The sequence below is a fragment of the Lepidochelys olivacea genome (assembly GCF_965140295.1).
Source record: "Lepidochelys olivacea isolate rLepOli2 genome assembly, chromosome: 9".
In the NCBI taxonomy this organism is placed as follows: domain Eukaryota; kingdom Metazoa; phylum Chordata; order Testudines; family Cheloniidae; genus Lepidochelys; species Lepidochelys olivacea.
In genome coordinates, this window is record NC_140419.1 from 62,609,149 (window position 1) to 62,630,456 (window position 21,308).

General features: G+C 47.9%; 1 protein-coding gene across 2 annotated transcripts in view; it reads right to left on the reverse strand.

Moving 5' to 3' along the window:
- The window catches only part of LOC311526743 (Krueppel-like factor 5), a gene marked incomplete at its 5' end in the record, with an annotated part of 46,241 nt that overhangs the window by 7,675 nt on the left and 17,258 nt on the right, over nucleotides 1-21,308 (reverse strand). Inside the window, 3 exons of one of the 2 annotated variants that reach the window (XM_084640088.1) lie at nucleotides 2,439-2,498; nucleotides 5,430-6,324; nucleotides 10,414-10,458. In XM_084640088.1, coding sequence (XP_084496214.1) covers nucleotides 2,439-2,498; nucleotides 5,430-6,324; nucleotides 10,414-10,458 — 1,000 coding nt within the window. The remainder of the gene's footprint in view (nucleotides 1-2,438; nucleotides 2,499-5,429; nucleotides 6,325-10,413; nucleotides 10,459-21,308) is intronic. The other variant, XM_084640089.1, reaches the window with a different exon arrangement.

Consider the following 21,308-nt stretch of genomic DNA (forward strand, 5'->3'; position numbering starts at 1 on the left):
CCCCCCCCCCCAAGTTCTCACATGATGCATGCACACACAAACCTGTGCATGCTAACGCAGAGACATGCATCTCTGGGCACATATGATACAGACTCAGGAACATGCCTGTTTTCACGCACAGAAAGCTTCTGTGTACAAGCATACGTGTACACTTGCATGCCCCCACACAAACGTTCCCATGCACGCGTGCACGCACACAGAATGAGGTGTGAACCCAGCAGCAAACAGAATGTGAAGAAATGCAAAGCACCTTAGCTTTCTGCCAGGCGTGAGAAATATCTTTATAGCTCGGGTCAATAAGAATTTAAGCTCAATTTACAAGCAGCACTTGGGAAATTTTATGGCACACTCAGGATCACATGGGTTTGTGGGCGTCTTTATTAGTTTTCTAAGCTGAAAGACAAAGGCGAGGTTTGCCCCGCTCAGACTCAGCCATTGTCCCAGCCAGGTCATCTGGCTGGGTCAGCCACACCAAGGCCTTTTACTTTCAAACAATAACAGGTTGATCTCCAGGATGGAAACAAAATGCTTTCCATTGTCCTGCAAGCTGGCTCCTTCCCCCAGGACAGCATGGCAGGACAGGCTGGAACAATGGGCCCAATTGGCATTCCGATCCCCCGGGAGGTGGGTGAGCGGCCAGTGGGTTATATATTTAATCGCACAATGGCGCCAGGGCAATGAATGGTGTCCCCTGGAGATTGATATGGCCTAGACCATAGCAACAGGCAAACCACAGGGGAAGGTGATCGTGATTGGGCCTGATAGACTTCCCAGGCTAGATCCCATTGGGTGGGTTATCCCAAATAGCTTTATTAACCCTTCAAGTGACTGAGCGAAGTCACTGCCAGAGTGCAGCTACTTGTGGGATGCTAAGGTACCATGCGGGTTAATACTCTGGCCTTTCCACTCTAGATTTCTGGGTACTCATTAGGCTGAATATGGTGGCCTTGAGCTTATGCATGGGGAACACTTGCCTGCTACATAACCTCCCAATATAGTTGACTCATCAATGGCTTCCTCTCCACCATTCTGGATTTCCCCCTATCTATTTCCACCAATACTCCTGCCAGTTCAAGGCACATCCTCTTTCGTCCCTCTGCCCCAGGAAGAGGGCATCTTGAGGCAGGTGGTGGAAGGAAGTGGTCTCACGTCAAACTCAGGTCCCAGCAGGGCCAACAAATGGCTCCACAGAGAGGCTGGGGTTTGCCTCATCGGGTCACTGTACAATGGCTCAGGCAACTTTTGAGAGCTACACATCTCTCATGGGAAGGGCTAACGGGCAAGGGCAGGGCCCTGGTTGGGGTCAGCAGAAGAGCTCTTTATTAGTAAAGAGGGGACGGTTGTTACCATCTCCCCATCCTGAAGCTCCTTCTCTGGGAACTCAGTGCCCTTCCTTACTACTGTCTGCCCGTAGTAGCTTGGACACAGCCCTTGGCCTTCTTTCCTCCCATCTCCTCCTGAGGCATTCTACGGCATACGTCTCTACGGTGCACGCCTGAGAAAATACTGCACCTCATGCCTCGTTCCGGAGCCTGATAAGATGAAATAGGAGCAGAGCCAGGTGGGAGAAATGATTCCCAGGCTTGAGACTTGCTTTGTGATTTGTTCGTTGCTCATAAAAAAAGAAAAGTGACCCCAGGGACAGCTTAATTGCACCCAGTAAAGATCAACACTTCTATAAAAGAGATTTATGAGAGAAGCTCTGGTTCTGGGACTGGCCAAGGATCTGATAAGGGCTCAGGCTGTCCTCGGAGGAGCCCTCCGCCTGCCTGTGCTGAGAGGGGCCAGGGAGCTGGGTTTATGCAGGAAACGCTGGGGCACTGTTGGATATTTTTTGTTTTAATTAATTGTTCAGGGCCCAGAGTATTGAACGCTGGGGCTCTCCCCTTGGCTCAAAGGGGAAACAATTCACCAAGGGGATGGCCCTTCCCCTTCTGTATTCTCCTCATACGCTGTGTATATGCAGCCAAATCACTTCAGGCTGCAATCCCATTGGCTAAACAGTGCAAGGCCTGGTTAGTATTTAGATGGGAGACCTCCAGGGAAAATGCAGAGGGCACAGAATGAAATGGGCGGGACTCCTCCCCAAGTCTGTATTGAACCAATACCCTAGCCAAGTGCAGGAGGTCTCTAAAGGTAACTCAGGGCATGTCTACATAGTGGGGTAATGTGCAGGTGCGATTTCTAAAGCACACCAACGTGTCGCGCATCAACTAGTATGTCTTTTGTTCTCAAACACCATTAGACCTCTGTGATTGGTTCCTCCACAAACACCACTAGATCTGTTTATCTAACTGCATTCACTGTGTTTGCGATCAGATTGCACTTGGAGTAATACCACTGAAATCAACAGCTACCACCCCAATGATGGGTATGGTATAAAAATACCATGGCTAGAGAGATCCTAAGTATTATGGCATACTCAGGTGTACACTTACCTGTGTGAGTTCTCTGATGTGCCTTCAAGTGGGAACTCTTGGTGTAAACTTTCGTGCAACCTGTAAAAACAAAACAGAAACCCCTTAGGGTAAAAAATGTTTCATTCTAATGAAGATTTAAAATACACACACCACGGTTATGGTGAGCTGCAGCAAATCTAAGTTGCCAGAAGGAAAGAGGATTGAAAAGAACTGTGGGTAATCGTTTGCAAATTAGTACATGTGTAAGGCTTGTTTCTACAGCAGCTAAACAAGGAAGCTTGTTCAGACTGAAGACTGCATTTGTCAGTGGGGGAGGAGGAGTTTTTTCACCCGTAAGTTGAGAGCTTTTTGCAGCAAGGAGTGCACAACAATGGCAAATCAGGCATGCAAAGGAGCATCCAAACTTTCTAATAGGACCCCCATGTGTTATTCCTTAGTACAATCAATTCTCACATGTACGTGTCTTGACTGGGGATGGGAGAATCAGTTTGACTAAGATCAAATCTATCAGACGCAAGATACCATCCCACGCTCAATCTGAACCTTGTACGTAGATAGCATAAAAATGTTAACTTCTGCATTATTATTTGACAGTTTTGCGTTGCCTCTGACTTTCTGGATTCTAGAACCACTGCCAAAAGACTGCAAGAAAGGCTCTTTTTTTGTGGTATTTCCAGCTCCAGCAGAAGACGATGATGTATGAGAAAGTGCAAAGAACTGGCAAATGTGTGAAGTACTGGCCCAGTTTTCAATATTCAAGAGCAGAGCAGACTGAAAAATGTTCGGAGGCAGAGTTTGCAATCAGAAAATGCAGGTTCATCTAAATCAACGTATTTCGGAGAAATGTGTCAATTTCAATGATACTTTTGAGGACAAGTGCCAAAATTTATGATTTCGACTCTCTCATTTCTTTTCTATAATTGCTAAAGGTTTTCCTTCTAGGAGATAAAAAGCTTTCACTTTTATTTAGTGTTTCATTTCGTTTCATTTCAACTTTTATAATATAAGAATCATTTTAGTATTGCATTATATTTATATATTGCATCATTAATATATTATAGTGTTTTGACATTATCAAAACAAAATGTCTTTACCTTATTTCAACATAATTGAAACAAAACATATTGATGTTTCTGTACCAAAAACCTTTTGGAATTTTGATTCCATGAAAAATTTTGAAATTCAACTTTTCTGAATCAGAAGAAAAACAAATGTTGAAATGCTAGACTCTCCCATGGGATGGAAATTCTGCTTTCCAATTAGCTCTATTCACAACATACAGATAGTTCAGCTAAACATCAGATTCATCCAGACATTTGGTGCTCATCGGAACTGAAGCCATACTCCAAATTCTTTGAGTTTGGCACCTCACTAGCTTTCCCAGCTCACAGCTCTTTTATGCTCTCTCTGGAGTTCAGACCTCAGCTTCCCTAAAATTTAAGGGCTATTTTTCCTCTGCTAGGAATCTGTTTTACCAAGATCAGATTGATTCTTCTTTGTTTGAAGTTTACCATACATAAACCAATGTCACTGAGAGATTGCAGTGTTGCATCTACCAGTCTGGTACTCAGATGCCCCAAGGAAATGCAGCTAATTAGGGGTGTCCCCCACACCTCATAGCTGGAACTTGTAGTGACGTTTACATAAGCCACCTTTGCAGCTGAGGTTCAAACCAGGTCTCCTTTGGTCTCCACCAGTTAGAGATGGGACCAGATCTAAACACACTTCAACTTAGAGAGAAACTGGAATTATAACTGAATTTTACTAAAGACCCCTCTATGATGGGCTAAACCAAAATGTTGGCTCTGAACATCCCCTAACTTTGGTGTGTCCTAAACAAGGCCACTCGTAAAACTCTTGGTTGTTTCTGAACCATAGCTATTGTAATTCTGGATATTCTCATCACCCGTATCCTTTTTTGAACCTTGCTAACATCTTGGCCTGAGTGATATCTGGTGGCAATGAGTTCCACACGCTATTTGTGTGTTCTGTTAATACAACCATTTCCTTCTATCAGTTTTCAATGCTTTGCCTGTCAGTTTCCTTGAATGCCTCCATGTTCTTGTATTATTCATAGATTCCAAGGACAGAAGGGACAATTGTGATCATGTAGTCTGACCTTCTGTATAACACGGGCCAGAGAACTTTCCCAAAACAATTCCTAGAGCAGATCTTTTAGAAAAAGATCTAATCCTGATTTAAAAATTGGCAATGGTGAGAACGTTCCAATGATGAGTTGTTTCACTGGTTAATTACTCTCACTGTTAAAAATTTACACCTTATTTCCAGTCTGAATTTGTCTGGCTAGACCTTTCTCTGCTGGATTGAAAAGTCCATTATTAAATATTTGTTCCCCAACAGATACTTACAGACTGTAATCAAGTCACCCCTTAACCTTCTCTTTGTTAAGCTAAATAGATTGAGCTCCTTGAGTCCATCACTAGAAGGCATTTTGTCTACTCCTTTACTCCTTCTCGTAGCTCTTCTCTGAACCCTCTCCAATTTACAAACACATTTATTAAGACAAAGGGTAAATAGCAAGACTTGATCTACCTCCTCTGGAGAATCCATTATTCTTTATACCTTTATCATGTCCCCTCTTCTTCAACATACAATCTACCACATGGGAAAGAATAGCTCATATGCAAGCTTATTAGCCAGCTGCATCAAAAGGAGAATGTTGGCTCCAGAGTCTGAAACTGCTTCTTTGATGGCCATTGCAGAGATGAGCTGTCTGTCATGTGGACTGGAGCCAACATAGTATTAGTGGTGATATGCCTCTCACAGATACTACAGTGCACCTTCCATATAGTATGCACATAGATATCGCTGCATAGCTCACCACTACAATGGATCCACCTCTGGTGGAGGGTGTCAGTCAGCTACATAGAACAACTTTGGGAGGAGGGGACATTTTGGACAAATGCATGGCAAATTTCAGACAGGCTAGAGCTACGCCCATCACGAAAGAATTCCGACACCAAACCAACACAGCCGCTGTGGCTATACCTGGGTAATCACAGTGATGGATCCTCCTTTTCTCCAGCTCTGGGTTGTTGCGTCTGTTGTATTTGGGGGTTGGCATGATAATATGCCCCTGGGAGAGGGTCCCGAGACCGTTTGGGAGTGTGGGGATCTGGGACGACTGTACCAGCTTCAGTCCAAATGTGGCTTCATAGGAGGGCGGGGGCGAGATGGTGTTGATGAGCTCGGGTTGATTCTCAGGGCTGCCAGGCTGTGAGTTTGGAGGTGAAGGGGGCAGGTTCAGTCCTGGGACAGGGTAGAAATGCCCGGTGACGTTGAAGTTCCCCTGACCTTGGGAGACATTTTGGAAGTGCTTCACTTGTCCGCTGGGCTGGATGGGTCTGGGGAGCATGGCGCTGCCCGTGGACATGGTGACACCACTGATGGTGTTGATGGCTGTGGTGCTGCCAGTAGAGGGCACCATTGTGGTGACATCAGCATCACCATTGCCAATGGGCATCTGGTAAAGCTGGGCCTGCTGTAGGCTGCCAGACAAAGGGATCTCCGAGGGCATTTCCTGCTTGATGAAGATATTGTTCACTGCCACCGACTGCGGCATGCTGAAGACACTGGTGAAATCTGGCAGCGTCTGCGTCGAGCCTGCTGCGGACGAGCAGGGCTGGGTGAAGCTGGTGCCAGGCTCTGTTTTGATCTGTGGGAAGGGGGTGAGGGGTTTGGCTGGCCGGTAGAGCCCGGTTCGCAGGTGCGTGGTGTCAGGCAGTATCACATTGATGTTCACGCTGTATGGCGTGGAGGAGGGCTTCTCTGTCGAGAAGAACTCATCTACCACAGAGGCGCTCTCCCTGCGGTACTTTTTGTCTGGCACCATTGGAACTGGCAGCAGCTGACTGGAGAGGTACTTGTCCATTTCAGAACGTGCCTACGGGGAGAACAAAAGAAAGAGTTCTTGAGTAAAGCATTCAGACGCTATGGTGATGGGTGTGCTACAAACATCTAAGATAGGAGTGTGGCTAAAGGGCACGAAAGGACAATGGATTCGGATGCAGGAGTGCAGCTCAGCCACTGACACCCTGTGTGACCTAAGGCAAAGCACTTACTCAAGTCTGTGCCCCCATTCCCCGCTCTGTGAAATGGGCATAATCCTTCCCTAGCTGTTGTGAGGATAAAATGGCTGTTAGGTGCTTGGATACTGCAGTGATGAGGGATGCATAAGTAGTTAGGGAGAGAACACAACAACAGCGAAAGGGATGCAGTCAAATAAAGAAGGGCCAGGATTTAGATTTTCTATATAAATAATAAGAGGGGGAGAACTTAAAATTAAAGCTGATGAGCCTAAGTCCGAGCACCAGATCCAAGTGCCCTCAAACCTTGGGGGAGTTAGGATCTGGATCTGAACTTTGAGGTTCAGGCCCAACTCTCCTTTAAACTATATAAAACTCAATTGGTTCATTGTTCCTTCGTAGTGCTTTGAAAATAAAAGGATGAGGCTGGGTTTTAACTGTCGCCCACAGCCCTGGGAACACGTTGGCCTCGTACTAACACATGAGATCCTAGATCTGAAACAGACTAGAACAAAAGGGAAACGGATCTATTTTCATTCTCCCTATGAAACATTCACATCTGTAATACAACAGAGCAGAGTTTTTAGTCCTATGAATTCGTATGTATGTTTACGAATATCATCAAACTCCAGATTCCTTCATGATTCCTATCTGACAGAGCATCTTCTGGACATGCTCCCATTGATTCAACAGTCTAAGGGCAGCAGCGTACTAAGAAATTCAACCCCTAGCATCTGACGACTCAAACTGTGCTCTGTGGTTAACGATACTACCAATAATACTCCTTAATGGAGCTGCAGCCTTTAATTATGTGGTTACCCATGTGTCATTCTTATTACATAGACCTCATATACTCACTCATATGTAACAGAGCTGGCAAAACAGTCCAGTTTCCCTGGGCCCTGCAGATACAGGCTGGCTGAGCCCACTGAATACTGCAAGAAACCACGCTCATCTCTTCACCGCCCACTGCGCATTCTGCCAGAAGGCTTTGCAGCAATGAACAGCATCGCTATGCGCCAACGTCTTCCCTGGTGCAACCTGACTGCCATCAATGGAGACTAATTGGGCCCAAGGTGTTTTACTCACCCTTCACATTATATGGCACAAGACATGTCTATATCTCCTTCAAAAGATTCCCAGACTTTGCCCAATCGAGAGCCATACTGGCAATGCGCCAGGAAGCGAGAACCACGCCTAATTTGTATTTAATGGAGCAAGTATTGCAGCCGCCCTGCTCTTTAAAATGGAGGCAGCTCCCTGACACTACATGTCCCAGCATGCAATGCTCCATCTTGATCAGAGCAGTTTGGCTGGGACGTGAAATCTCCAACAGGCTGCTGCTGCAGAACAGTACAGGCTGCACGGGGACCTTAGGCTGCTGTTGGCTGCACCTAGACTAGCAAGAAGTGTTCTACCCACCTGTCTGGTGTTATTAGCATATCATCCTCGTCAAGCCAGATGTGCTGGAAAGCTCCCAGCTATCACTAGAGGGGACATTGTCAAAGCAGGGGGGTGAGGGATAGTTTGATGCCCCAATAAGTTCAGCTTGTGTTAAATGTCTGACCTATTCCCCTAGGTGCTATAGGTTCAAACACTCTCCTTTGATCTGGGACCACCCCTGTGTCACAGTGACAGACAATATGGACCAGAGCCACAAAGTGCAAACCTAGAATCAGATCAAACTCTGAACTTTTCCAACGTTTCAGAGATGTTTGCACTCAGGTATTGGGGCTGGGCTCATTCTAGGGACACGCCCACGCTGCAGTTTGGATCTGAATCCCACTTTCCACAGCATTAGTATCCGTGGTTCTTATTTGGACTCATCCCTGCGTGAGGACTGCACAGAGCCCTTGGAGCTCCGCCTGCTTTCACCTGGTTTTTCTGCACTCGTGCCACTCCAGCCTGTTATTTTTAGAGGCAGGAATCAGATCACTGCTAGGCAGTACCAGGGGCTCTCCCTCCGCCTCTGAATGCCGCACATACCTGAGCAATGAAATGACCCACTCGCCAGGGAGATGGAGGAGGGAAGTGTGGGTGTCACACATATTTTACTTCTAAGGTTCCCTTATCTCTGGTATTTTGATTTCTTGCCTTCACTTTACAGGAAAGGAGTTTTTCTAAGAGGTTTCCATAAGGATGCCCAGATCCTCCAAGGTATTTAGGCACCTAACTTGCACTGAAATCAATGGGAGTTAGGCACCTAAATAGCTTTGAGGATCTGGTCCACTGGGTCTTTGTGCATGAATTCCATGCTGCTCTATTTAATCCTGTGAATTCTCAGACCGGGACTCCTTAACCCCCACCTCACCTCTGCAAACTTCACTGAACCACCAATAATAATAAATTACACCATATTGCATCTGCTGCCCCCAAAGGAGACTCAGCAAACTGAATCTACCTCTCCCATTACTGAAATGCAGCCAGCTCAGGGATGGGATGGGGCAGCTGATTAGCAGCACCTCACAAGCCCATTGTGTGGAACAGGAAGTGAAGAATACTGTACCCAGGCTCAGCTGGAGCACCATTTATAGGCCAGCAGAAGGGGATGACCTGAGCCCAGATACAAGCAGGATTACAGTGCAGGGGCTAGCCCAGGTAAGTGCAGTGGAACCTGGAGTAGTTGCCAGGACACCCCTTTGTGTGTCATCTGAAAGGCAATCCCCCTGGCATCAAAGCGCACCCATAACACGGTAATTGGACACTGGCTCTATCCTGGGTCCCAGGGAAGAGTGTTTTTACTGTTGTATGACTACGCCTGCGTTGTGCCAGGCACTTTACAAGAACATCATAAGAGACACTCCCTGCCCCCAGCACTTCTCAAAGGCGGCCACCATGGCCGCATCATGCCAAAACAAACAAACAAACAAAACCTAGGGGCTTTTCTTGCAGCCACAGCCTCTTGGGCTGTGATTGGGCAGGAGGGAGGGCAAAGTAGTGGACCTTCCCCGGTGCTCCTGGATTCACTGCCCTAGTGTTGGTTGCTGGGGCCGCCAGCAGGGGTTGGGCTCTGCCCACCTCTGGAGACACCTGGGGCACAGCGCTGGGGGAATAAACAGCTGGTGAGATCCCCACCTTCCCAGGGGCGGTGGGCTTTGGGCTTCAGGCTTCAGCTACAGTCTCCAGCGGCACGCTTCGGGCTCCATCCCTTGGCCCCATCCTCCGGCCGCAGAGCTTCGGGCTCCGGCTACGGGGCTTCAGGCTCCAGCCCCCCATTGCCTCCCCAACCACTCCCATCGCCACTGGCCCCTGCTGCCTCCCTCGACCCTCCATCCCGGGCTTAACTTGTCCAAGACTGAGTAAGGCTGCTGTGAAAAGTGATACTTTATGTTTGTTAATATCACTTTTCACAACAGACTGGCTAGCTAGCTATCAATCAATTACAGTGATTTGGATGTGTGTATGTGCCTATTTATTTGGTTTTCCTAAAGCTAATTAAGTATTTTAGGAAAAAGTTTGAAAGTGGCCACCAGCAAGAGTTGGTGGCTGCTCTAAGGCCACCCAAAAATTTGTCCCGAGAACACCTAGCAGACAATACGGAGGGAGGGAGAAGGAAGAAGGTGGAACCCATTTTACAGCTGTAGCATAGAGGTGTGGAGAGATTCAGGGTCTTGCCTGTAGTCACGTATGGAGCGTGATAGAGCCAGGAACGGAACCAGATCTCCTAAGCCCCAAGCCAGAGCTTTGACCACAAGACTCCCCTTCCAATCAGCAGTACAGCTCATCTACAGCGTGTACTGCATCCAGTGTGGTGGGGAGAGGGACCGGGAGCGGAGAATTCAGCACGCTCTATTTACAGTTTCTTGGCCCTGAATTGGGTTCTTAGTGAACACCGGGGATACATCTGCAAAGGAGAAACCAGCTGCATTTCACGAAGGCACCCGCTACCCCGAGTGAGCTTTACGGGTGGCAGAAATACGCATATGTAGAATAATAAAAACCTTCACCTCCATAGTAAGCGGCATTCGCTGCTCCATCCTCAGTGCAGTAAGCTGTGGAATAAACACAGCCCGTTACTGGGCAGTCGTGATGCAGTTCATAGTAAACACGAGACTCAGCATCCTATGGAACTTTACCCCCAGACAGGCCAAGGCGTGCGCGCGGACACGCGCGTCTCCATTAACACTTATCACACTGTACCAAACCCAGTGGCCCTGCTGAGCAGCCATGTTGCCATGGAAGCTCAGGGTATGAATGACTCGGACGCGCCAGGGGCCTGGCTGTTGGAGAGAAACACTCCGCACAAGGGCCCTGCAGAGCAATGTGTGCTTTGCTAGCCGGTTGGCTGGGGCTTTCTTAATGCTGGCTGCCATTTTGCATGTGCACCGGGGACTGTCCTTCCATGCCTAGCTGCACCTCAGCAGCCCTCTCCCAATGTCGTTAGTACCACTGGCCGATCAGAAGGACCAAACACGCACACATGAGAGCCAGTGAGCTAGAGAGCTGCTGCTCCCTCTGCTTAATAACCCCGATGGCTGCTACCTGTGACTCCATCTGGTCCCAGCTGCTGTCAGCAGGTTCCCCCCAGTCCGTCCCCCCACAGCAGCTGCCTTCATCTCCCAGAGGATAGGGGTCTACTTTCCACTGTTGCTTGGTGATAGTTGCTAGGAAACACAGGGCTAACCATTCTTTCTGCCAGCATCCCCAAGAGGGCATCCATAGCAACAGCACCCCACCAGCACAGGCGGTGCAACTACATAGGCATCACCTTGGGGGAAGCCAACAAGCCTGCCAAGGCCAGCGGGGCCCCACCGTGGGCCAGCCAAACCCAGCAGAACGCAACGGACCCCAAGACTAGTTTAATTAGGGAAAAAAGCCTCCTTTGTAATTTGCATGGTCTGTTTTTTAATGCCTATTGCTTTGAAACTCCACTCCAAACAGCGAACTGTTTGAATACATTTGGAATCAATTTACATTTGTTTTCCCTAATGTTTCTGGCAGAGCTGCAAATCTTTGCAAATCTGCACACAAAATGGAAACTGTTCTAGAAAAGGGTGGGTTTGTTTGCAAGAAATTGTGAATTTGTGTGGGGGAAATTCTGCAACAAAATTCTACCTTGTGACAATATCACAAATGTCCCTACATTTATTCCTGTGGCAAAATTACCTACGGAACACATTTACACATTTTGCTGCAGGATACATCCAAAAATTCAAAATAAAACAATAAAGTCATGGGGGAGGTTTCATGGTTTTAGACTGTGGTCAGGAATCCTAGATCAATGGTCCTTTTCCATAACACAACCTCTTTTTCCATACCAGCACTCCCGAATCCCCTGCCCATGCAGCCTTTAGTAAAATTGGGAATGCAGTGATCATGACCCTCCAGTTGAGAGCCCATGCCCTCAAGTTTTGAGGAATAAGTTAGTGCTCTGTGTTCAGAGCTGTGGCCTGGTGCTCTGAGCACAGAACTGCGAGCCAAGGAGATACATTCAAACCCCAGAGCTAACACCAGGTAGATCATGGGCTCAGAATGGAACAAAAGAGAACACCAGCTCCTTTGATCCATGAGTTTTTATGGCTGAGCCTGTGGACGAGTCACTCAGCATCCCTCCTGCCTCAGTTTTTCTACATGTTAAATGTGGGGTGATACTATTTACCTCCCTTCCAGGCAGATGAGGGTTATGAGGATAAGCTGATGTCTGAAAATCATTATGTAAGTGGTTACTATTGCTGTCCGCCCCACCCTATGATCTGAGGGCATCAATGCCCCTCGTTTCTAAGCTCAGCAGTAAATCCTATTTCTTCCTTATAGAATGTGGGGAACCCATTATCCTTGGGTTTGGAGAGTGGGAGCAGGGTATGGAATTATGCTGCTTTGCCCCGATCTGCCACTTTCAGCACTTTTCTTGCTTTCCTTGTGGACAATGCATGTCCGGGGTATAAACCAACCAGTCAGATGAGTTGGGAGCTGGTTCTCGGCCTGCTCAGCGGACCTCGGATCTCACTTCTCTTAAGAGGCCTAATCCTCCCTGAGGGACAAAGAGGGATTTCCTGGGGTCGCTGGGTGGGTCTGCTGCCAGGGCGGACATTCTTCAGGTCGATGGGGAAAGCTACCATGCCAAACCCCGCGGAGCTTGGTGACCCCTGACTTCCCAGACAGAAACGGATCACCTTCTATTTGGGAATAAACAGGCTGGAAACACAGACATTATGAAAGGAACAAGACTTGTGGGGAATGAGCGAAGACAAGAATCGCAGTGTGAGGCCCATAGAAGCTATTCCCAAATCCTCATAACCCCTGTGAGGTCAGGCAGTAACATTGTCTGTTTGTGAGATGGGAGGAAACAGGAGAGAAGTGACTTGCCCATGGCCACCCAGCAAATAAGTGTTAGATCAGGGACTCATGCTCTCCAGCTGTCAGCTCCACTAAGCAATGCTGCCTATGAAGACAGGAGTCCTTCAAGCCCTCAGCTCCACTAGCCAGCCCTGCCCTTTCAAGGAAGCAGTCTGAACAGATGAACATAGCAAATTCAGACCTTTGTTAGCGCTCTGGAAAAAGCAAAGCGTGGCTTAGCCAGAATGGCCGACTGAGTCCAGGGCCGGGAGGGTGGTAGGCAAGAGCAGTTAAAAGTTTTACGTCTGGTCCATAATGTGCAGACCTGCCACAGCTCCACCAAAGCACTAATGGAAAGGGACAGCAGCCAGGCATCCAACTTGCTTGTGACCAGACCCTGTGAGAAGGCTTGACATACTTTGAAACTTGCAAGGATCTCCAGGGGGAAGATGAGTGCCTCCCCGGTAAGCTCAGCCTGCATCGAAGCTGTTTGTTGTTTTTATGATAGGTTTTCCCTGGAACGCTTTTGTTCTGAATAAACAGTACTTTGCTGGCAGGCAAATACAGGCTGGCAGGCCACTGGTTAACCCTGTCATTGCCCCTAAGACAAGAGGACTAAAGTCAGACCCACAGTGGATTGCAGGAGGAACCGCATCCGAAATCCAGAGGTAGAGAGTTGTGTGATTCTGATCCAAGACCGGTGACAGCTCGAGGCCTGTGACCTAACTGGGGGGCCCTCCCGGAGGGGATCAGAGATGCAGTTACCTCAGAACTGTGCCACCAGTGTAAGGCCTTTAGGTACAAACATATCCCTGGGCTTCTAAACAAATCAGCCCTACAGAGGAGGAGGTGCCCTGTGACAGATTTCAGTGGATGGAGCTAGTCCTTTGGTCTCCTTCTAGCCCATCCATGCCATTTCCTGTGACTCCTCAGATTAATTAGCACTAGCTCGAGGGAGCTACAGGTCAGAGGAAGCAGGCATATTGACTGACCTTGTTAAGTGACAAACACACCAGGTAAGAGTGTCAAATAACCTAAAAGCACAAAACATCCCCATTGCGAAAATGAAAAAGCAAATCTCATGACATGCATGCAACACAAATCCCACAATGAGTGTGCATTGCCCATCCTTCACAGGCATGCAACATGGACCACATGATGAGCGTCCATCACCAGCACATCACAGGCGTGCAACACAAACCCCACGATGAGTATGCATCACCAACCCATCACAGGCGTGCAACATGAATCCCACCATATGCATGCAGCAGAAATCCCATGACTGATGCACACCATAGTTTGGTTTCTGCTTCCTCTTCCTGGGCTATTCAGTCAAGGGATTGGAAGGCAAACAAGAAATTGTCTCTGCTGCTGGGTCAATGAGTGACACGGATAATGGCTTCTATTAAAGACAAAGGGAAGATGCAGCATGAGCCTTTCCTAGAGTAACTGCCTATCCGAACCCAACACTCTATGACCTATCTATCAGAACAGCAAAACAGAGTCATCTGAAAACCTCTTCCATTCATTTCCTTATGCTTGGTGCTCCATTGGTCGGGAATTAGATGCACAGCACATGCCAGTGTCATCGGGCCCAATTCGTCAGTGGTCCTGATCTCAGCACCTCCGAGGATCAAGGGCTCAGGGACTACTGATGATGTTTTGGCTCGAATGCTTTCTGGCCAGAACTGGAAGATCTTTGAGATAATGCACCTCACCCAAACCCACTCCATCAGCCAGGCCAGGATGCTCAGGCTCAGCAAGTTGCATAAGCATTGGCCCGCTTCAGTTCTGCACATTCAGAGGCAACGAATTTCCACAAACCTGAAAGTGTGAGATAACCGGGTCTGTACTGGTAAGAGAGGCAGGGCGGGGGTGGGTAGTGCGAGGACAAAGACCCTCTCACTCCCACTCCTCTTGCAATAAGGAGGCAGAAGATCCAGACTGGGTTTTTAGACCTCCTGGAAACAATTCCTTGCTGTGATGCTGGATCGGAAGTCAACCAGTTGGTGTCCTCTATCCCCTCCTCTGGAGAACAGGCTGCCTCTTCTGAGCTAGTCCCACAAGAAGGAGACATTTTTTTTGTCACCCTATGATTCTTTCTTTCTTTCTTTCTTTCTTTCTTTCTTTCTTTCTTTCTTTCTTTCTTTCTTTCTTTCTTCTCTGCTTCTTTCCAACAAGAACCCCTCCCACCCCCAAAATGCACTATACATTTCAGGAATCTTCTCTCCTCCAGTAATATCTCTGAGCCCCGTTCCGCTCCAATTCTAGAGTAACTGAGCCCGGTGGAATAAGCGAGAGCTGAATTAGGCTCTCTGTTCCCATGGCACTGGAATGGTGAGAGCAGAGTCCTGGTCACAGCAGCACACTGTAAGGAATGGGATCTTTCGGCTTGTGGCTTAACTGTTATTGTTCTCTAGGGTACGCCCATACTGCAGGGGGGAGCCAGCCTCCCAGCCCAGACAGACAGACTCGTGCTAGCAGGGCTTGACCTAGCACGTTAAAAATAGCCGTGTGGACGTTGTAGTTGAGATCAGGGGGCTACCCAGAGTGTGCACCGGAGCCGCAACATCCACACTGCTTTTTTTACCACACTATCTGGAGCCCAGCTTTGTGGGTATATCTACACTGGAGATGAGGTGATCGCTTCCAACTGAGGTAGAAGTAAACATGCTAGCTGTGACTGAGCTAGCATGCTAGACAGAGCAGTGTCGCCATGGTGGCATGGGAGGAGGGGTGAGCTACACCCCCCCCCAGCAGTATCCCATCTGAGACTCTAGTCATGGACTGGGAATCTAGCCTGGCCTAGCCCATCCCGCTTCCCACACCGTCACAGCTGCATTGCTAGTTTTAGCAAGCTAGCTCAGTCACAGCTAGCGAGCATATGTCCACCCACACTGACAATTACACCTTCAGCTCATGTGTGGACATACCCACAGGTGTGAGTGTGACAAAAGCCACTTGAAAGCAGAATGCTCCTAGAAGGGCTCTCTCCTAGAAGTGGTCATTAGCCAAGCCTTCCCACAGAGGGGAGTACGCAGTGCTCTGCTGCCGCTTCCCCAGCTTGCCTGCAAGCACAGGAGCAGCCCGCTCACTTGTAACGCTGCCCATTGAGATCTTCAAACAACTTCGCTCCCTCACTAAAGAGGCTGTTACTAGCACAGGTTGGAAAATATGCATCAGACCCACTTTTCCCTTGGAAAATGCTGTTTCCACTACACCAAAATATTTCACAACCTCGTACAGATTGTGACGAAACTGCATTTTGAAGAATAAAAATACGAAAAGCCTTTTTTTTTTTTTAAAGTGTTGGAACTTCCCCTTTTGATATTTCCAGAACAAAAAACTTCCGGTTTTTCATTTTCAAATGGCGATAGCTGACATATTTTAAACAATAAAATGCAATTAAGTAAGGGTCAAAATCAAAACAAAATGTTTTCACTGATCCCAAATGGCTTTTTTTTTTTCTTCAGAATTTTGTTTTGCAAAAAAAAATCATAATTTTGGCCTTTCCCAAATTGGGATGAAAAAAATGTAACATCTGGAATTTTTTTGTGGGATGAAAAACCATTTTTGGACCCGCTCTAGCTGTTTGCATGCACAATTGCTATGCTTGTCCCTGGGCTGACTGAGGAAAGTGCAGGTGAGGACTCAGTGATGTGCTAACCTAGTCACCTATTAGGTTCTCCTCAATTACATGAAAAGTCAATGAGCTGGTGCTTTAATGTCAATCATTTCCTCTATGCCTGCCACAAAGAGAAAAAGGATTTAACCCTTTCCCTGGCTCACTGACAAGTACCTAGCTTGGGATGAGGTTATGGGCAGTAACAATACTTGGGATGTTTAGAGTAGCAGCCGTGTTAGTCTGTATCCGCAAAAAGAAAAGGAGGACTTGCGGCACCTTAGAGACTAACAAATTTATTAGAGCATAAGCTTTCGTGAGCTACAGCCCACGTTATCGGATGCATAGAATGGTATTAGTTGGGGATTGGTCCTGCTTTGAGCAAGGGGTTGGACTAGATGACCTCCTGAGGTCCCTTCCAACCCTGATATTCTATGATTCTGTTAACATATAGTAAGAAGATATATATATACACATACAGAGAAGGTGGAAGTTGCCATACAAACTGTAAGAGGCTAATTAATTAAGATCAGCAGGAGAAAAAATACTTGGGATGTCTAGATACTGCAGGGAGACACACTCCAGAAATGATTATACTGAAAGCCTTTAGTACTTTCTAGCAGGGAATCACCAAGCTTTTTACAAATGAATTCATCCTCTCAACTCCAAGTGAGTAGGTATCAGCAGTGCCAGGTTTACAATGGCTCCCGTGGCTCCCTGGAGCCAGGCCCATGCCTAGAAGGAGCTCTGGCCTGCTCCGCTTGCACTGAGCCCCGAGACCCCGCTCCTCCCCCTGCCCACTACTTGTTCCTCTCCGCCCCCTGGCCCCACCCCCTGCTCCTCTCAGCCCCCTGGCCAGACCCCAGTGCACCTCCGGCTCTGGGCAGTCGCTGCTTCCCACCACCTATGGGCCCCACTTGTCTCCCCAGAGCTGAGCCACCTGGGACTGGTGCAGAAGCCTGGCCAGCCTCAGCCAGGTGTGTGGGGACGTGGGGCGGGAGGGTGGGAGACAGTGTGGAGGGCTTGGCTGGGCAGGTCCTGGCCTGGGTTATTGCGCCACTCCCGAGGGTCCAGAGTGATTCGCCGCCCTGGGACCAGCCCAGCAGACACAGTCACCTCCCAGCAGGGCTGGTGAGTGCGGCCAGGAGACAGGGCTTGGGGGAATGGGTCCGTGGGGAGTCTGGGGCGGTGCTGGGCTGCGAAGGGGCAGAGAAGATCTGTGTGTGTTGGGGTACTAGTGCGTGGGGGTTCTGTGTAGGGGGTGCTGGGCAGTTGTGGTGGGGCTGTGGGCAGGGGTGGTGTTGTGCAGGGCGCTGTGCATTTGTGGGTGGGACTCGTGGGGCGCTGGGCATAGTGGGCCCTGGGGTCTCTGACCATAGAGAGTTGGGGGGTATTGGGCACAGGGGGGGGGGCTGTGTGGCGTGGCATGGGCCTGTCCCCCGAGGGGAAGGGGCACGCTGGCAGCACAGGGCCGGGCAGGCCACTGTATGTCTGGCAACTGCTGGTTTGTAAATAGTGCCCTCGCATTGGGTGGAGCAGGGCCGCCCCTTCCATGCCATGCCCCATTGCCTCTGGCTGGCCCCCGGCTCCAGGGACTGACCTCCCATGCCATGCTCCATTGCCTCCATGGGGACCCACAAATATGTTTGGCACCGGGCCCACAAAAGGTTAATCCGGCCCTGGGTATCAGAACCATTTTTCCAGAGGAAACTGAGGCTCAGAGAGGTGAACTGACTTGTCCTAGACTAGACAGCAGGTCAGTTGTAGAGGCAGGAGCAGAATCCAAAAGTACTGGGCTTTGGCCACCAGACTGTAGTGTGCCCTACCCCACCCAGCCAAAAAAAAAGGGAGAAGGGAAAAACACTTAAGAAAATAAAATTTTCATTTCCAATTTTATCATCAAAAAAATCCCTGAACAGTTTTGTACAAAACCATACCATACCATTTCATTTCTTTTGAAAATTTTCACAAAAATTAAAATGTCATTTACGAGTCACACAGATGATGCCACGGGATCCTTAGCCTCTCCAAAGAGACAGCCAACAAGGGAAGCAGTGACCAGAATGGCTATCCACTATGACCTGGGCTGAAATCCACCAATTCAATCCAGGATGGCCACCAAACAGGAACAATTTGGTGCTGCTGTCTCAGTCTGGATTCAAACCAATGCCCTAGAGGTAGAACGTTCCATAAAACCAAGATCACATCCTTTCTCCAGGGCCATCCAGTCAGTCCAATTTAGTCCCTTTTAGAAAAGAAAATTTAAAGCATCCTTTCATCATGAAAACTCATGTTTTAAAAACTAACTAATCTGGGGGGACAGACAAAACAATGGCTTATGCGCCCCCTGCCGTTTCAGCAGCAACAGCAGGCAATGATCACAGTACCTAGAACTGTGCTGATCAGTTCAGGCTGCTGGTTTAATGATTAGGTGCTGTATAAGCTAAAGCTATTAACTAACAAACAACCATAGCAACATCAGGTGTTTTCAGCACCCAAGCAGGGAATCAATGTCTGCTAAAAACAGAAAAGGATCATTACATTGGTAGTGGGGGGAAAAAGCCATTCAGCATTCCTCCAGGATTTTGATTTCTGACCACTCCAACCCAACGTATTTGCCATCGGGTGCTTGCCGTGATACCAGCTTTGAACCTGCTCCTGCAAACAGGTAGGACCTGGTTCAGAGCCTGGTGAAGTGAATGGGACGTCGTCAACAGTCTTTCATTCAGGTTTCAGAGTAACAGCCTTGTTAGTCTGTATTCGCAAAAAGAAAAGGAGTACTTGTGGCACCTTAGAGACTAACCAATCTATTTGAGCATAAGCTTTCGTGAGCTACAGCTCACTTCATCGGATGCATCCGATGAAGTGAGCTGTAGCTCACGAAAGCTTATGCTCAAATAAATTGGTTAGTCTCTAAGTCTTTCATTCAGGACCCTTTATGATGATGATGATGATGGTTTATTTTGGTAGTGCCTAGGGGCTGATGGACAAGAGGTCCATTATGCTATGCTAATCACTGTACAAATACAGACCCGGCCTCAAAGAGCTTTCAGTCTCAACAGATAAGGAAGACAAAGGGCAGGGGAAAGGAAATAGCAGACAAGGCCCTTAAGCATGGGTGTCGCTTTACTCACCTGAGTAGACCCACAAAAGCCAGTGAGACTACTGATGTGAATAAAGTTACACAGGTGCTACAGCGATACAGGTTCTGGACTTCCATGTGTATGAGTGGGGCTTCCCGCTAGTAGCTAGGCCACATACAAAACTCAGCAAAAGCAGCTCTTCTTTAGTTCCAATAGGAGAGACTTGTTGTTTTGAAGCTGAAGGACTAGGATTCTAATCCCACCTCTTCAAGTGTGTGGCAGGAACCCAGATCCAAATCCACAAAGGTACGTAAGCTCCTAACGTCCATGGATATCAGCAGCAGTTAGGAGCCTAAACACCTTGTGGCTCTGGACCCAAGTCTGTTGTCTGCAGGCATGGATCTGTTACAGTGCAACCACTTTCCCCTCGCACACACACACACACCTGCTAGGAACACAGTTTCCAAGCTCCTAAAAAGGAATTACCAACAATAGGAAGGAAAGACATCAATCAGAAGTCATGACAAGTTCTTGGCAGCATCCCTTTAAAAATGTGTGTTATAAATAGAATGTATTTATATACAGATTTGGTTCCGTATCAGCATTTATTGTCCCTTTAGTTAAATATTGACCTGTACAAATATTTGCATCTCTGATCATTCAGTCTTGATATTGACCTCAACTGAAGTCAGTTTCTGTTTGTTGCCTCATTTGTTCTAGAACTCTCTGAGTATAAGAATTAGTGATAGCACAGGCAGCCCGGCCTACTAGGAGAAAAGTCTGAGATTCCTTTCAAGCAACTCCACACACACACAAACAGAGGGCCAAATACTCAGCCAGTGTGTATCATCATAGCTCCAAGGCAATCAATGCACCCAGATCCCCAGCTGGTGCAAACTGGCCACAGTTCCATTGAAGTTAATGGGTCAAATTCTCAGCTGGCATAAATCGGTGTCTCTCCACTACAGCCTCCACTTAGTATCAACCCCAGCCAGCTAGCACAACTTTACAGGTGTTAAACTGTGTCTGCACTATGTGCTAAGTGGGGATTCCAGTGGGGTTACCTACCTCAGGGTTGCTAACTCAATATAAAAAAATCACATTGTTCCCTAGCGTACACAAGGCCCCTGGGGTTATGACCACACTACAGCTTTCTACCTTGAGTTAATGGATTGCCACTTAACTGGAGGTAGATAACATGGTTGTAATCCCTAGGATGGGCACCTTATATAGGTTTGTTCCAGGTTTGGGAGTTAGGAGCCTAAATATCTTTGAAGATCTGGGTCAAAGTTTCAGGGTAAACCGCACACATTTATGTCCTGCAACAAAGTTTATGGAGTGTCTGCAAAGGCATTGGCTCCCCTGATTTAGTTGGCGATGGTAGAAAACTCGTGCATGCAAACCCGGAGAGCCTGAGAAAACCCCTCAAAAGCCTGAAGTTGGGCAGAGGTGTTCAGCTTTTGCAGGCAGGATGGGGGAAATTTCCTAATCAACACTATTTTTCAGAAATCCGCTGCTCGCTTCGCTGAGGCTGGTGCACAGAGAAGACCCAATCTAAATCCAAGCTCTAAACCCTAGGTCCAAGCTCCAGCGTCTACCAAACAGAAAATGAGAGGACACATTTGACTGGGGCTTTGGGAAAGGGAGCAGAAACAACCGTGAATCCATAACTGTCATGGTAAGACCTCCCTTAGCAGCACTACAGGCCCTGGCCTTGGATCGAGCTCTTGTTCTGTGTTACGCATAGCTGTACTGAACCTGAGCTGTTGCCATTGATGGAGTCTGTATCTATGGAAAACAACCTAGTCTTCTGAATGAAATATTCCAGATAAGTGACCGGACTGAGGGGCACCCCCATCAG